This window comes from Eutrigla gurnardus (genome assembly GCF_963514095.1).
Source record: "Eutrigla gurnardus genome assembly, chromosome: 24".
In the NCBI taxonomy this organism is placed as follows: Eukaryota; Metazoa; Chordata; class Actinopteri; order Perciformes; family Triglidae; genus Eutrigla; species Eutrigla gurnardus.
The window spans coordinates 3,700,746-3,718,506 of record NC_139935.1 but is presented as its reverse complement, the minus strand read 5'-3'; the positions used below and the strand labels follow the sequence as shown (position 1 = coordinate 3,718,506).

The 17,761-nt window shown below is 44.7% G+C and overlaps 1 protein-coding gene across 3 annotated transcripts in view; it reads left to right on the top strand.

Annotated features, from left to right (window-relative positions):
- The first annotated feature begins 6,076 nt into the window (after nt 1–6,076).
- The window catches only part of LOC311009584 (voltage-gated inwardly rectifying potassium channel KCNH7-like), a 47,195-nt gene continuing 35,510 nt past the window's right edge, over nt 6,077–17,761 (top strand). The window contains exons 1-2 of one of the 3 annotated variants that reach the window (XM_084003856.1): nt 6,077–6,489; nt 7,217–7,447. In XM_084003856.1, the coding sequence (XP_083859982.1) occupies nt 6,414–6,489; nt 7,217–7,447 (307 nt within the window). In that variant the 5' untranslated portion in view covers nt 6,077–6,413. The remainder of the gene's footprint in view (nt 6,490–7,216; nt 7,448–17,761) is intronic. The other 2 variants (XM_084003857.1, XM_084003858.1) reach the window with 2 other exon arrangements.

The window sequence follows — 17,761 nt, the reverse complement described above, 5'->3', positions numbered from 1 at the left end:
GGAAGACTTTGTTCCAATATCATTCCTCGGATGAAAAACGCCGACTCACTATTGTTACCAGAAGGTGATTCATGTGACTCTCTTGTGATGCTGTAGCTGGCGCAGCAACCAGCTGCTCGCATCAATGGAGGCAATTGTCGCCCATCTGTAATTGAGATCAACGCTTCATTTAATCACACGGCGACGAGGGCGAAATCTCAGTGTTAACACGAGTTTACGAGCTGAGCACGAAGCGAAGATGGAGCGAGGGCGCTGCAGTCTCGGCGGTGACAAAGGATTTCAGGAGGACAACTTTGTTCAAAAGGCATTTTGTCAGACAAGCCACTTCTGTTTATAGCTTTTAGAAGCAGCTTAAAATACAGTTGAATTTATTTTTTCGTCACTTTTACTGAAATACAATATTTCCCATACCTATATTTTAAATGAAATCGGTAAATGTCTTACTCTGTTTTAATACTGAGCTGTATAAATAAAGGTTATTATTATTATAAGTAGGAGTAGATGTAGTATTATATCAGGAGTGTTTCCGTTTTCGGCCTCGGGGCCCTTAAACAGGTTAATCTGTTCGTGGTCATGACTCCATAAGGAAGTTGAAACGGGACAAAATGGCCTCCCTCCAAGGACAGACACACAAGCCAACCCCGAGTCACAGTCACTCCACTTTGGCACCTCGAGTGGACTAGCGAAGAGACGGGAACATGTGCGGCGTGATGCATCTCTGGGATGACACCTCTCGCCGGCGATGAGCTGTGCAGTCAGAGGCGTTTAGCCGTGATGGCGACGCTGACACAAGACAAAGCCGGCGGTTTACGGGGAGCCGCCAGCGGTATCTCGGAGTGACGTGCGGGTTATCGTTGACAGGCCGACGCCGCGTCCCCGGGCGCGTATTTCCCATGAACTGCTTAGCTGAACTGCTCCCAAAAGATAGCAAAGACAGCGGACGAGGAAAGGTGAGACATTTATCTGCGGAAGGGGGCCGGCTGTGAAAAAAAAGTCTGGGACAAAGTTCGACGGGACTCGGAAAGCAAAAGTCCAACCAACGAGCAACATCGGGTCTCTTTTCTAAGAATTGACGTTATCTGCAACCATTCGGCTGCGACCCTTCGGACCGATTGTCTCCTCCTGGCTGCCGGCCAAAAGCGGAGATCAAGGGCCAACACAACCAAGAACAGGCAGAAATAAAGGGAGGGAGAATAGACAGACATCGGCGGTCATCCCCGGGTGTAGGCGGCCATTTGCCCCAGAGTGATCCCGGGATTAGGGGCCAAGGCCCGGCTGCACCATCTAAATTGCTCCACATAGTGAAAAGATTAAGTTAAAAATGAATGGACCAACTGAGCTTATAGAGTCAGGCTTATAGGAACTATTCTCCATTCAAAAACCCCGGCAGCAGCAGCAGCAAGGAAACGACAGGCCAGTGCCAGTTGGGATATGAACAAAGAGGGGGGCTTGAATGCCTCACGGAGGAAGCATTGGCACGATAGGACTGGCATGGGCATGCTACTGATTATCACAACCATTATCACCATCAAGATGAATCATCGTTGCCAAGCTTGAAGCCGCTGTCATCATAATTATGCTTATCATAATTTCCACTTCATCGCCAGCTTAATGTCGTGACGACCACGACGGCACCTCCGTCTTTTTAAACTTAAGTGATTCATTGAGTTTTTTTTTTTTAACTGCTCATTAAGAATGATTAAGCTGGTGATCACATTTACTGGATCACACGTTAGCGTTTAGCTCAAGGCATCACTGTGCCTCGGCCAGATCAGCCTCCAGGAAATCTACAACCTTTAAAACATTAATTATGCATATTCTGAGAGTGTAGAAAATAAAAATGGATTCCCCAAAAACATGACAGACCTCTGTATTTGCCTCTAAAGAAAGACTTTCTGTCGCGTCCCCATATGGAGTCAAGAAATATCCACATGATGTAGATTGTATAAATACTCATTCACTCACACTCACATCTGTTTGTTCCCCCCCCTGCAGTGGTGAATGGGCTGATGCTGAATGGATGAGGCCACGTGGGATTCATTAATGACTGCCGGGCAGGCGACCGTGCACCGAGCCTCTCGAATGGGTTGAGGTCAGAGAAAAAGCCTCATGGTAACAGAGCTCCTTTACAACCACCGGGGGAAATCACTGCTGGTTTGTTGGCAGCCCATGTAATTAACCATGTTAGCGTTCCTACACTCACACAATCTGGAGAATAAACCCCTCCGCAGGTCCCGACCTTTAAATCCCGTGTCACAGCAAGTGGACGGCGGCTGTTTGACAGCCTCTGAATTATGCACCGCTAAGCCAATTTTCTCACAAATATTTCCATTAGGTTTTGACAGATGTGAAATACATACAAATAGTTGTGATACGTGAAATGCGATTGAACGCACAATTTTCACCTTGGAGCTTCATCCCTGGAACGATCCAGCGATATGACAGAGAGTGTTCACTAAGCCAATTTTAAATGATTTATGGAGGAAAATAACGCTGTGATATACTATTGATTGAAGAGGCTGGAGCAGTTGGTCTGCCTTTGCTCCAAGACGCTTCAGTGGGATGGACGTTTGCTGTCTGGAGGTCTCGAACCCGGTTGAAGGACGGCCGCCACACACAAAGGCGGATCTGCCTTTTTGCATGAGTGACAGGCTGTCAGGCGCTGGCAATGTTTGCTATTAGTCCATCTAATTAGCAGGGCCCAGGGCAAGGTTACACACTACAGTAATCACCCATTTTTTTTCTTTCTTTCCCCAATACATCATAATGATGGTGATGGTCCCACGGGGCAAAGCTGCAATCATTCACCTGCTGACTCAGCTCCAATTATAAAGTGGCTGTTTCAGCTCCATCCCTTTTTTAAACTTGGGCACGTCTCGGAGAATAACATCCATCCTCCCTCCGACGAAGCCACTGCTTGAGATTAAATGTCATCGTTTTTGCCCCTAATGTTCCCCTCACATTGACTTACATCTTTAACACTTGAGGTCAGTTGACAGACTGTATATAAGAAGTGTATTCTTATTTTTGGTGCAGCACGTTTTTCCTGGCAGGGCTTTATTATTTAACAGTTACAGTTGTAGAACTCAATCACTGGATAGATTCATTTGACCATAAAATTGTTGGACTAAGTGACTCTCCTGACAGGCAATATTTCCCACGAGGCAAAGGGGTCTTAATATTTCAGTCTGATTAGAAATAATCACTCGGTTGCACTTAATGGAACACAACTAGACTCATACCCAAAGCAAATATCTCGCCTGAAACTCTGCAGCTTTGCTTCAGAATCCCCTCATGTGTTGCCACTAAGACCCGCATCCCCACGACGTTGTTTAATTTCTACTTAATTATTCATTACTCCCTTAACAGCAACGTCGGGATGATTCTTAATTTCCTTGTCTTGCCGTGACTCATAACCCCGGTCGGGAGGATGCAGCCTCATAAACAGCATAACCGGACGGGCGATGTTCCTGATAAATGGAAAGTAAATACAGTTTTATCTATTAATAGCTATCGGTTCCCATAAAGCACAGAGCCTCCTTGCCAGTAGCATCTGGTAAGAGATATTCAAGGGGCACAATGAGACAAGAACATCTCTTTTGACTTGTGATAGCTTGTTGACACATTTCTTGTTCTTAACACACTAAACCGATTAACCCTGAACAAAATGACACAAACCAACGGGTGTACCTTTTCTCGATGGCTTCTCTCAGTGAAGGTTTTGTTTGTCGTGTGTTGCGTTCAAGACATTTGCGTCAGGCTTTGTTCTTAACATTCCAAACAGGAATACCTGCGTGGTGAACTGCAGCTCCTTACTTCCCCGGGACTATATTCTTCTCTGATGGTGTTCGTCACCACCAGCTGTCCTTTCAGTGAGCGTGAAAATGTATTAATGTTGTCACTCCCTTTAATGTGAATATGCCTCAAGGGCAGGCCTACCCTTTACTGTTTCACCACTGTGAGTCAGCGAGTCGTGCTTGCTGTGCGACGGAGGGGAGGGGGGGGTATTATGGATGAAGTTTTATTAATGTATCATTCATGTTAACTGTGAAAATGCTGATCAGTGCTGATCAATGCGAAAGCAGGGATAAAATAGCGTAATCCAAAGAAAGCTGTCGGTGTTTGACAATGAGAAAAGTGGCTTCATCCTGCTGGATTTCTTGTTAAAACAAAAGGTCGGAAAAGCAACATATGCCATCTTGTCTCCAACCCCCCCGCCGCCTCCACGTCTATGTGGGCATATTGAGTTGTTTTCTCAATGGAGCAGATGGAGGGAGAGCTGGTGTAAGACCAGGACAGATGTTGTGTGTGTCTTTAGAGAGAGAGACGCTAACAGAGACACAGCGAGGGGAATAAATTGGATGTGAAAGGAAAAGTGGAATGGAATAAATTGAGAGGGAGAGGGCATCGAAACGTTTAAACTCCCAGTCCGCATTACCTGTCGGTGTTTTAACACAGTAACAGGACTCACTTTACACAAAAACAGGATCCCAAGTATTCAATTTATTTATATAGACCAAAGGCACAAATCTTATCAAGTCCTCTGTCCCAGGATATCGCGTTAGAAAAAACTAACATTAACGGGAGGGAAGGTATAACAGTGAAGTACGTGTGCTTGAGTATTTCTATTTTGTGCAACTTACTTCTACTCCACTACACCTGATGGAAAGCTTAAATCCCAGTAAGCTGAAATAAAATAAGTGGTTGATGGGTAAACCAGGTGTGTAATACAGCCCATATGTTCCATGTTCCATATTAAATCGGTAATGTTGTTGTTGTGTCTAAGCTGCTTGTTTATAGGCCCCTGAAAGCACCAGCACCATGGCCAGCGCCTGCTTGTGACGCCAGAGCTGAGAATATTGTGTCAAGAATACACCAACACCATTTTTATTGTCAAAAACACGAATGCAAAATTGAGTAAACTTCACTTTTGCCTCTCACTTGCTATTATTGACTCATTTGATTTAATGAGAAAATAAAAGTTAAAATACGAAAATCATTTATTAGTCTCAGTGGAGACTATTTAAATTATTGCTGAGGTGCAACAACAAGCGGCAGTAACAGTAGAGATATAATAAATAAGTGAGCAGTAAAAAAATAGATTATATTTGGTTACTTGATGCAGATATGAAGCTTTGTACGATGTGTTTTCTATTATGGGTCCTGGCACGGTTATGATTTTGGTTTTGGGGATTGGTTATTAGGATCTGGCAACACTGTGGTCATTGGTTGCCATCATAAAACGTAAGTACGCTTTAGCAGAAAAACTTACGGTTGTTAGCACGCGCTAAGCTAGCTAGCTCAATTGTACTTGTGACGTAGAGGTCGGGAGTTGGTGATAGTTGGACTTAAATACGATACGATTAACTAGAAGGTGAAATACAAATAGTTTGTGCTGCTAACATCGCTGTGACGCGTTACCAGTGAACCGTTGCCAGGCAGCACCGCCTCCGCTATCTCTCCGGGCGGCTACCGCTTAGTCTGCGCATGCGTGTGACCTTTTCCCTTCGCAATGTCGGCGCCAGGTTTGTTTTTATTATGTATTTGAGTGTGTTAAGTTCTTGTTATAGTTTCTATCTGGCAACACTGGCTCATTGGTGTCAACAGTATTACTCGTCATCATGTGTGGGGGGTAAAAGGTTACGCTGCTGCTTTGCGTCATAAAAATTAAGCTAGCTAGCGCTCATTAAGCTAATTACGTTGATTAGACACACATATGTGGCGTAAGAGGTGGGATGAAAGGTGATGATAGGACTTAAATGTGATACGAGCTGATCAATAAACCCGTCCATGACACAAAACTAGCGATCAGTAGGATAACGCTGCTGTAACGCGTGGAAGTAAACCGTTACCAGGCAACACTGCCTCTACTATATCTCCGTCTGCCGCTCTGTGTACGCGTCAATGTGGGCTTTCCCTTCGCAGCGTCAGCGTGTAGCGCCTCTCCGGTCCCTCAGCCTCCCAGCCATTGGCTTCAGACGCCCATCAGTCCTCCCATCACTCCCCCCCACCTCCTCCCTTTTCTCCCCAACGCGCGCACGTCCACTCTCACTCGCGGAGAAACAAACGCGCGCAGCGCTCTCGAGGAGCGACGGTGAGATGCTGGACAAACTGCGGCTTGCCGACTCCTTTCTTCCCAGCTTCACGTCGGCGAGGAGCGCCGGGGACGCCTCTGCGATGCGCTCAACCGGGGACTCGTCGGAGTTGAAATAAGGGAAACACGAGAGGGGGGAGATTTTCTTACGAGGATGACTGACTGGTGACAAAGAGATCGGGGAGCCCCCTCTGGCTGCGGTTGTCACCCGCAAGAACTTGACGGTTTTTTTTGGGGGGTACCGGCTTGCTTTTACTTGGACAGCCAAAGATAATTTTATTTTTAGTCATCTTTCTTTCTTTCTTTTTGGAGGGGAACCATGCCTGTCCGGAGGGGTCATGTGGCGCCACAAAACACATTTTTGGGAGTAATCATACGGAAATTCGAAGGACAAAGTGAGTACCTTTCTCTGCTGTGTGGGTGCGTTGTGCTGCCTGCCTGCCCATTGTGTCCTGCTGCATCCTTGAGAATAATTTAGTCGCATTACCGGCCTCCTTTTCTAATAACGAGGCTTTCTGGTGCAGATGAGCTCCAATAAAAATATCCTCTCCCAGTGATTTGGATACAGTACGTGTCAGGTGTCCACGAAAAGTAATTTGAAGTGTATTGTCCCTTTGCCTTATGTTGTTTTACAGTTCTGTTGTGCTGCTCCTGCACTCCTGCGCCTGTGGAAATTGTAGTTTAAAAAAGATGCATATGAGACACAAATATTAAGGGATAATAACTTTTTAAGATCATCAAAATGCCTGCATAAAATCCCCCAGTGATGTGTAGTTTTTATAGAGAATGTGTGTTGATTTTGCAGGAGGCCTAAATGTAATGTCAAATTACAGGCCACCCCAGTCTTTAATTGTAATGCTTTAATTGTATTTAATGATGATTAGACAACAATAAAGCAATCCAGCCTGTTTTATTCACTGGAACAGTGAAGCACCTATATTAAGGAATATATCAGAGGGCAATCCCTAAATAAATTACACCCACCTTCCTGTATTTATGGATTTTCTTATGGATTCTGTCATGTTAATGTGCCTATTCCTTCAATGTATATATTTGTGAATCATTACAGTTAATTGGATTTCAAATTAACATCCCCCCCCCTCCCTCGATCTCCCCTCACAGATAAGAAATTCGTCATAGCCAATGCCCGGGTCCAGAACTGCGCTATTATCTACTGTAACGACAGCTTCTGCGAGATGACGGGCTTCTCCAGGCCGGACGTCATGCAGAGGCCGTGCACTTGTGACTTCCTGCACGGCGAGTTCACCACCCGGCACTCGGTGGCCCAGGTGGCCCAGGCGCTGCTGGGCTCGGAGGAGCGCAAAGTGGAGATCACCTACCACCGCAAAGATGGTGAGTGCTGCCTGCGTGTGGGCTCGGCTGCCGTTGCGTACAAAATCATGACGTGAAGCTGTCGCAGTAGTCGCGCTGTAAAAAAATCCCTCTGGCTCAACTACTGGAGCTCAAACACCGTGTCCCGACGGGTGAATCTGGTTAAGTTGTGTGCTGCACATGACTTGCAGTGTTAATGGAGGATACAGAGGATAAAACGTGTGACTTTTACAATCCCAGGTACACAGTGGGTCATTTTTAGTTCTGAGCCTTTCCTATCTGGAGCATTTTGCAGCAGCAAATCACTGAGTGCACCCATTTAGAGCCCTGAGGGGAGCAGCTGTGAAGGTTTCCTTTGCTGTAAAGTCCAGTTTTTGAAATGTTGCATGCGCTGGGTGACTGGGAGAGATGTTCATTAGCCTGCGCTTGATAGGGCACCCTGGGAAGGATGTAGCTCACCTCCCTAAAGACTAATGTGAAGATAGTGAGGCGTGTGGTTTCGCCGTTTCTCTTCTCATAATCTCCAGAAGAAATAGCGTACAGTTAGTGCACTCTGCTTTCATTCAGCTACAGACCTGACACAGCCTGTGACTGACTGTATCTGTATAGCCTTCCATAGTTCACATAATAGTGACGGGACGATATCAGATAAAAAATACAAAAACACACACTCACGTGGTGAATTTCCATCATATTGTAATTGTAAATATGACAATTTAACCATTTATAAAGCTGTCTAGCTCAGTATCTTGGTAGAGAAGTGAGAAATAGACGAGCTCCAGAGTGAGAAGTTTAAAACGCGTAGCATCGACTGTGCTGGTTCAGGGAGAGTTCATGTGCTGACCTCTAACAATGACATGTATTCAGATGATTAAGCCTCCTTTGCATAATGCTGAAGGTGATGATTCACTCTGGCACAGTTAAGGATCAATAGTTTAATAAGACTTATGTGGGGATCGTGCTCGTCTGGTGTTATTGTTTGTTGTATGTCACCATTATTTATTTTTATTTTTTTCCCTCAGTTATTGTTAATACTGCTGTGTGTGAGTTATTTTTAATCAAATCAAAATCGGTACTACCGCACTTAAACTAGGTCAGGGCTCCACAATAAGGATTGCCTGGGGTGAGTAAAAGCCACTTTGGGCAATATATCTAGCAACTTACTTGCCTAATGGGGGCTTGACAAATATCTTGTTGCAAAAAACAGTAGCCACGTAACAGAAAATTATGTCAAAACATCCTTAAAATCTCTTCCACTTAAAATCCCAAATATCTTTTTTTCTGGCTGAAATATGAAACAATAATTGCAGAGTAAACTTCCACACTTCCACAAACTCTTCTGAAGCCAACTTCAGGCCTCGCCAGCTAAGTTAGCAACTTTGAATCACAGAGCATGTCCCACTGGGCGTCCATGTGTGAAGAAGTTTGGTAACTCTAGGAGAAACCTAGAGCTCCTGATCTGGAGAAAATGTATCCCTGGTAGCGAATGGATGGATGTTCTCATGGATAATAAATCAGGACGGGGATTCAAGGTTTGATGTGAGATAGGAGCTCTGGATCACTGACAATGGTGTGGCCTTTAAACATTGACTACTCGTGTGTGTGTGTGTGTGTGTGTGTGTGTGTGTGTGTGTGTGTGTGTGTGTGTGTGTGTGTAAGAGATATAGGTATAAGAAAATCCTCAGAGAGCAACTGGGGAGGGATCTCTACCAGGATGGACGGAAGTTCAGTAGAGCATAGCCAAATCAAAGACAGAGATTATTAATAATAAGCAACATTTTTAACCATATTTTGAGGATTATTAGGAAAATAATGTGAAATATTTTGGCCAGGATAATCCTGTGCCTTCATTTGCTAGATGTTCTGTGGACGGGATGTTTAAACCGTCAGTGAGCGCTCTCATTAGAGAACAGGACGCCGTTATGTAGAAGCCTCCTGGGAATGTTTGTTGAACTCATTAACCAAACCAAGATCTTTTTAAGGCTATGAGACACGTTACCAAACAGCAGCCACAGGGGAGCCAAGCCACGGGAAGGGCGATACACACTTACTTCTGCTTTGTCCCTTGAAGTTTGAACAGAGAACAGTCGCTCATAATAGAGTATTATTATTCGGTGCTTACCTTTGGCGAGGTAAAGTGTTTAAGTGCTTTAATATGACCAGAACAGGTGTGATGCGTCTCCAGGCCGGCGTATTTGTCAGCCGGGCCAAGCCGGGGGTTCAATCTGCATTGATCCACTGAGCAAACGGGACTAATGAGGACACAAATACCTTCATGTTGCATTGATCTTCAAAACCGGTGCATTGGAGAGGGGGAATCAATGACGACCGAACGCCCTCCCTCCACTCGCTGGTCCACAGGAGACTTGGATAAAAAGAGCTGGAGGACTTCTGACTGTATCGCCCTCATTACCATTCTGTATGCTGCGCCTCTAATTACCTCCGTGTTTTCCACTCACCTGACTCAGAGCTTCTCCGGGGAAGGTCATACACCTGTTCCAGTCTGCCCCAATCCTCTCCTTCTCATAATAAGCAAGTGTGGCTGTGCAGTGACCCACTGAGCAGTTTTACGCTGAAATTATGTGTAATAAATTATACAGCTATATTTCTGTAGGCATTCCCATTAAATTAAGCTTATTCAAGGTTGAAGAGTCATGGTGTAGTAGATGTCTTAGCCTAGATGCTTCAACTTCTTCCCCCAAAAAATCCAATATTAACTGACAGTAAACTAGTGTCTTTAATATTAATAAGCATTTAAAAAGACGTGTTGTGGGTAACTCTAGGGTCGAGACAGCAGGGCAGACGTGTGTCAAAGATAGAGGCCCTCTGTGGTTTGTGATCTCATATGTGGCACCCAGCAGTGTATGGTAGCATAGAATAGCACCTATGATGGATGACACGATTATGACATTTAATTCTAAAAAAAAAAACCCCAACATGTTGTGCTTCTTGCGTCTTCATCATTTATATAACGCTGTAAGAAACAGAATCTGTCGAGTCCTCTTTATAATTTAGCTGGTATGACTCACGCTCTCTCCTTGCACAGACATCGCTCACGTTAAAGGTAGACACATCGCATCGGTCAGGAGTCTGGGAGATGAATGCACAACGGTAACGAGTAAACCTCCCAAAGCAATCACGTTTTCCCAGATGCAAATATGTGTTTACTAAAGGCCAGCGCTATAGTGGGGGGAAACCCTTTCTATGCATCATGTCAATTGCTGCCAGATACCTTGTATTTAATTACCTGTCCAACATCTTGTTCACACAGTGCCTGATAATATTCCCTTGAAATGATACAGAATAGATTTACAATATTAAATTAAAGCAGCATTTGTGGAGCTGGGAGGAAGCCAATGACCACTACATTATAAAATAATTCAGTTTTACATCATTTCTTTGGTGTCAAGTGGAGTTGTACGTTGTTTTTTTTAAATTCAATTAAGCGATCAGGGCCATGTTTAATTTCTCATGCTTATAGCGAGGTTCTTTAAGGTTTTTCAAGGTTTTTCAAGGTTTAATTGATTGTAATCCCATTTCAACTAGTTACAAGTGAAAATGCAGTATCAACATGTCTGGAGGAATCAACAGTTATTTTGAAGATACTCATGATTAAAATCTTTAAGACTTAAAGATAAAATGTGCAAAACCATTCGTGCCACTAGACATAATGCATGTACTGTAAATGCAGGGCTGTGCAGCACTTATGTTAAATATTTACACGTTTTAATGCATTTTTAATGATGTTTTTATATCAGCGTATCGGGCCAAGCTGAAATGACATCGAATGCTCAGTGGAGATCAGGACTTTATCTTCCCCTAGCTGGACTGGTGTAATGCAGTGGCAATGAAGTGTTATGTATTTTTTAAAACTCTGCTTGTAACAAAACACTACTTCTATGTGTGAGCATTTATAGCCTTTGACTGTGCAGCAAATGTGAGTTGGATTGTTCGGAGGCAGGCAGGTCCGGTGGGGAAAATAGGCACATTGTAATCGTAGGTCTTGGAGAGATAAAGGGGCAAAGGTAAATAAAATGTACCACGTTTAGACTAAAAATAAAGGCTCTCGCACACACACACACATTCCTCATCTCTATTGCCTCCTGTATTGGAATTCCTGGATAAATGTCATAGTGGCGAGCTTATTGCTCTCCTCGTGGCGGACCGTTGGGGTGTCTGCGAGGCAATCTTCGTCTCTTCTAATCCTGTGACCCGGGGTCTGCATAAACGCACCGCCCGCCGCCCTTTACAGTCCGTGAAGGAGATCCTGCTCGTCAGCACAATCTCCGTTAGCACATTGTTAATGCTTTCTGATTAGTGCCTTTTAAAGAACCATCGGCCCTTTCTCGTATCTCGTTGACCTCTATAGGGGGATGTGGCCGTCATTAAGTGGCAAAACCTTTATTTGAAACGTTTTTGGTCATTTTGTATAGCTCTTACCTGTCATCATCTGATGATTTCTGTGTTTTAGTTATTGTGTGGAGTACAATGGTTGCTGCAGTGGTAGTTATGCCTAATGTTGTGTGTACTGTGATGACAGATACATTACACAAAACAGCGTTCCAACGATTCCACTTGAACCTCGTCATTGAAAGCTATTTTGTGCTGTGCTAAAATTGATACCTTCTAAAACAGCCAATTTCAGTGAAGTAAATACAATAATAGCATTTCACCCCGAGTCAGTGTCTCCCATTAACTACCTCCATTCTTGGCTCCTCAGGCGAAGGCGAACTTACAGGAGTGCTCCCAGTGCTTTATCAATACATTACAACCAAAATCACAGAGACGGAGCGAGGGTAAATCTCCGTGGTGATTTATGCCATTTTCATGCAACCGGCATCATGGCTAACTTTAGCCAGGATGACTGGGAAATCCCGGCTTAATCCCCCTATCGTTTGTGCAATAGCCCTCAGGTTGGAGCAAAGATGTCATTAAAAGAATCCCATATTACTGAGGGGCCATCATGTAGAGCACTAATGTGTTCAAACGGCAGATGAGAACAAGAGGCAAATACCTAAAACATAATTTCCCGTTCAATAAGCCATTTAATGCTGGAATGTTGCCAAAATGTTGGATTTGGCTTCGTTTTCCTCCTGAAAAAGATCGGCTCACTGTCTGCTTCAAATGCTAATGCTTCCCAGTGTAATTAGACAGCAAAGTGGTGCGAAATTGGATTTGCAAGATGACATGATCTCTTCTCGTCTGAAACAAATGCAAATGATGAAGCAGAAGCTTCAGATCTCACATGGAACGCTTCAGTTCTGCCGTCATGTATTTGTTAATGAATGCTTTGCGGTTGAACGTCCCAAGTTAGAAATTAAGCATGAAAACCATCAATGCTAGCGGCGTCGAAATAAACCGTTCCAACCATAGCAATACATGTTCACCCATGAGGCTTTGCTCTGCCTGCCCCTCCATTCACAGGGTCGTTGTTTCCCTCCTAAAGCGTTGACTCTCGGGGCCTCGGTGTGGCAAGAAATCCATAAGCTCAGTACATGGCCAAAGCTTTCACCTGAAAATAGCAAATGAGACTGAAAATGTCACCCTATAAATAGGTTAAAGTTGTGCTTCAGTGATGCCCACGGAGATTGGTGTTTTATTCTCGCCCTGCGCCTTTAAAATGTCTCGTATCAATGCAGAAACTACAGCTCGTGATCAAAATATACACTGTATGACGTGTGACGCCTCCGGAGGACACGGTTTATGCAGTTCATGCCCACTGCATTCTGGTTGTTGCAGGTTTTCTACCTTTTTTTTTGGAACAAAAGGGAAATACCACAGGCCTTTTCTCTGTTACTGAACCTCCAATAAGGAACTCGATGGAAACCAGCGGGTCTTTAGATATCGGACAAAGCGGTTACAAGCCTAATTGAAGCTGCTTTTTTACGGTGGACATTCCATATTGCAACTCCACCGAGTCAGAGAATAACTAGCAACTCAGTAGCCCAGTGGAATCCAGACACGATGAGTAATGATGATCTTACTCTGGTTATTTGCCTGAAGCACTTTGACGCGGTGACTCTGGAATAGAAACCACTCTGTGTAAAAGCCAATTCTAGATCCAAACAAGATAAGCTCTCATTCACTTTCGCCCCGCAGTCACTTTCCACAATCGCAGGTTCAGCTGTGTTTAAGAGCACAACAGTGGACAGCTTGTGACTGCGACACAAGACATACGCATGAAGGGAGAGACCGGGGTGGGAGAGAGGAGGGTGGGGTCATGTAAATGAGACGGAGGGAGTGTGTGATGGCGAGAGAAGAAACATGGCCCCAGGTCTGTCTCCAGCTCCCTCTGTCTGTCTGTCTGGACTTTAGATAAGGATAATTTATTATTATTTAATTGGTGGATCTATTTTATGCTGATGAAAAGAGAGAGGAAAAGGGATTGATTATGAATGTTTGGAAAACAGACTGATAAATATTTAAAGCTACTGTAAAGCCAATCTCACCCATCAAATAAATACAATTTAAAACCCAAAGGGGAGCGTGAGAAGAGGCTTTTCTTTATCTATGATCCGTCATAGGAAGTTATTAAGACCATCAGGGTGAAAGTGAGGAATATATCTATTATATTGCAATAATTCCCATGTCGATCGGACTAATCTCAGTCGGCGTGTCTACCTCCCGTCTTAACACCATGCAGGAGGGACACTGAGTTGCTATGGTTACGTGCCCACTCGGAGTCCCCGTCACTCGGACAGTTTCCGTCAATAAACCACTCTCGGTGCATAGTTGGTTTTCATAGCAGCCTCAATCGAACTCCTCAACGAGTGCAGGTGGTCGGAGAGTTTTAGATCACAATCCTTTTCTGTGTCATATTTAAAACATTTAGGAGCATAGATCTTTATGTTTTGAAGAAATATCTGCGTGACATCTGGAGTGTGTGTCAGAAATAGTACCCAATTAACACAAATTGGCAAAAAGACAAAAAGGTGTTAATTCCTGAGGCAGAAGAAGAAGCCCCTTAGCTTTCTGAAGATGTGGCCCGCTGAATTTTGTGTGGTGGTTGGTGGCAGAATGAGTGTTTAATAAATGCAATGTTGCTGTGAATAAACAATGTAACATAAAGTAGAGAAATGAGCTAAACGTAGAACGCTCTACGAATAAAGCGATGAGGTTTTAAGGACAGAAAGAGGCATCGTTGTGCTATCTGTGTCGTATAACGATCCCCAGCCCCGCTCTCATCAATTCACATGTGCCTGAGAGGACGGAGTGGAATGAGCAAAGCCCCTCACTCTCCATCTAAAGTGACGCGGACGGATGCGTGTTTGTGGCAAAGGCTTCGATTTCCCTCCGCGCTCATGCCTCACGGTGGCTCTCATTTGTAATCAGTTTCCCCTCAATGGCTTCTCCAGGCTGCCAGCGGAACAATTACACATCGGTCATTTACAAGGAGGTTTGTCGTTACTCCACTGGCAGTAACGGCCCGGAGTGGAGAAGATGTGAAGTCTGCTGTACCTTCACCACATACACATTCTTTTAAGATTGGTGATGATTAACTCTTAACCCGTTTACCACCAGGGACGTTTTTTTAAGTAGCTGGGACATAACGTTGGGAGATTGAAAGCTCGGCGAAGCGAGGAAAGTCACTCTTGTATTATCAGTTTGAGTTCCCCCCCCCCTCCTGTCTGTCAACCATGTGCACCACAGCATAGTGTCGTCTTGGCAGCCGTTGACGAAGGAGCCTCGATACATCACTGCAACTCTGGATTCGTCCCGGCATGTCTGCTGACGGGCTCCAAGCTGGAGAACCGGCGACACAATCACGAAACTTCCATTCGTCTCCTCACTTATGTGTGAAATGTTGATATGTGTTGATATTGCCAATATCAACCGGTTTAACCTCAGCTTGTAGCGATTAGCCGGCGCGGTGTCAGTGTATACATGAATTGGATTAAGCCTGCACGCGCTGCCGTTATGTGACGGCCTTACCACAGACAGTAAACAGCCAGACAGCCCCCTCCCCCAACCTGCTGAAACACCTCTCTTTGAAGGCCCCCCTCCCCCCCTTGTCTCTCCCCATTTGTGCCTCAACCAGGGTCTTACATGCACCCTCACCCATCCTCCACCGCTCCATGCACGGGCGCCAAAACGCTGTCTGAGAAACGATGAGCTGCATGTGAGCAGCAGTAAAAGGTTAAACACCAACCCCCTTATATGTGTCACTAAACAATGATGAGCACATCTGTGAATGAACAGCCATTCATCCCCCCTCACCTCCAGTCAGGCTCCTTCATTCATCAGCTCATGTGCTGACCCGATTGTTTTCATTCACGCAGTTGTTGGTTAACATTTGGTCAATTAGTAGATTTTTAAGAACGTGCGACATCCGTAGACCGGCTTTATTGGGGGTCTTGGAAAGGTCCGGGTTGTAGGTGGCTCGTGTATCCCACTGTGAGCTTAGCGGCACCTCTCGTCTTGACCTCGCTGCAGACTTAAAATGTAGCCTCTAATATCCTGCAGCTCTATCATTAACCACGCTTTGTGGGTTATTTATTTGGTTTCATATCTGGACCAGTGAGTTTATGAATAAATGTTTTTGTTTGCTCGAGCACAGAGTTGTTTACAGACCTAGCCTGGAGGTCAGCCCTTATAGATGCTACTCTATCCCTCTCTAGGATGTGTTGGAGTTACAACAGTGTCTTCATGCCCAGGCAGCCAGCATACGACCCTTTGAAACAGCTGACTCCAACATTATTATCCGCTGAATTAGGTGAAAGATGTTCATGAATCATACCATTTGACCATCTTTTTTAGAAGCCCACCGCTAAATGCCAGGCAGGGATCAGCACTCTGCGGCGCCCGCGGAGCCACTTTGATGGAATCAACAAGCTCTTAGAGTCAGAGGGGACAGCCTACGGCCACGGGCCTGTTTCATAGCATGCAGTCGTACTCTCAATGCATCCTGACATCTGCACATTATCAAGGCGTCGGACCACAATGCTGGCTCTGATTTGACTTTGTCCACTTGAATCCTTTGGAGCCACACAGGGCTCACTTTGTGTTTTGTGTTTTTACCGCGGGCGTACACGGATAGCCGGCCGGATGACAATTTGACAAAAGTAATTTCGCGTTGCCGTGCTGGGATGAGACGAGGGTGACAGGAAGTGGAGCCTCTCAGCATCAGCCGGAGCACTTCCAGTACATCTCACTGATGACCTTATTGCTTTTGCTTGTAGCCCTCTTATCAGGAAATGAGATGAGCTTCGTATTGTTTGTATCTAATCTATAATGTAATTGATTGAAAACAAATATGCATGGACAAGATACTCTCTTGTATCCAGCCTGAATGCCTCCCCCAAGACGTCCCGTGCTGTTTCCAAAATGAAAGTTGCTATGGAAACGGCAGCGCATGTATTTTCTGTGGCCGGTAGCTCCCACGGATTTCACTCCATTTCTGTCTTAATTAGTTGTTTTTCTCCATGTTTTGTTTCTGGAGCGCTGAATGACATGTGATAGGATACAGGAGGAGGGAGAATCGAGATGTGTTTATGGCACCGTTCACATCTTGCTGTTTGACAGAGTCTGCAAAGCCTTCCATCGCCCACCATGATCTCCCAGTTGACCTTTTGCCATGACACCGCACGGCACCCAGAGTTTTAAGGCAGATTATTCCCGCTGAAGCTGCTAGGCTTTGTTGTCTTCCGTGAATTGCTCAGGACTTGTTCCGTGACCTTAGATTTCGTCCTCGCTCACCGGCACAAGAAGTCAACAAAAGGTGCAATTACATTTCACTTACAGGCATAATGGGATTTCAACATCAAACCTTTCTATTAACTGGACACAGTGACCTGTGAAATAGCTGACATGGAAGAAAGAAAGAGCAACATAATGTATTGAATCAACCAGAGTGAAGCATGAATGTTAATAATCCATAACATTACAGATTAATTGTTTGTATTGTCCTCCATTGTGACTCACTTAGTTTCTTGAGCTTCACTCAGTCTATGAGATCTTGGCAGATATTTGTATTTGGATGCACTCCGATGAAACGGCTTAGATTTTCTTTCAAGACTACTTGACCTAAAACTAATTGCAATTTATCTCTGATTGAAATCAGAACCCTGCGGACGGTATTAAATCCTTGGCTGACTTTGATTGCACTGGAATATCTTTTGTCATCTGATCACTTAGTGGCCTCTCACAGATTGCAGCGTACTCTCAGCTGATGGGAAGTGTGTAACGCACTGATACCGGAACGGAACCTCCAATGTGTGATCTTGTATTAAAATGTCTTCCTAGATATTAGACTCTCTTGCCAAAAATGATGAAATGATTGGACGTAGTCATGGCGACGTCACCCACTGGTTTGTGGGTTTGAAAGGTCCAGTTTGG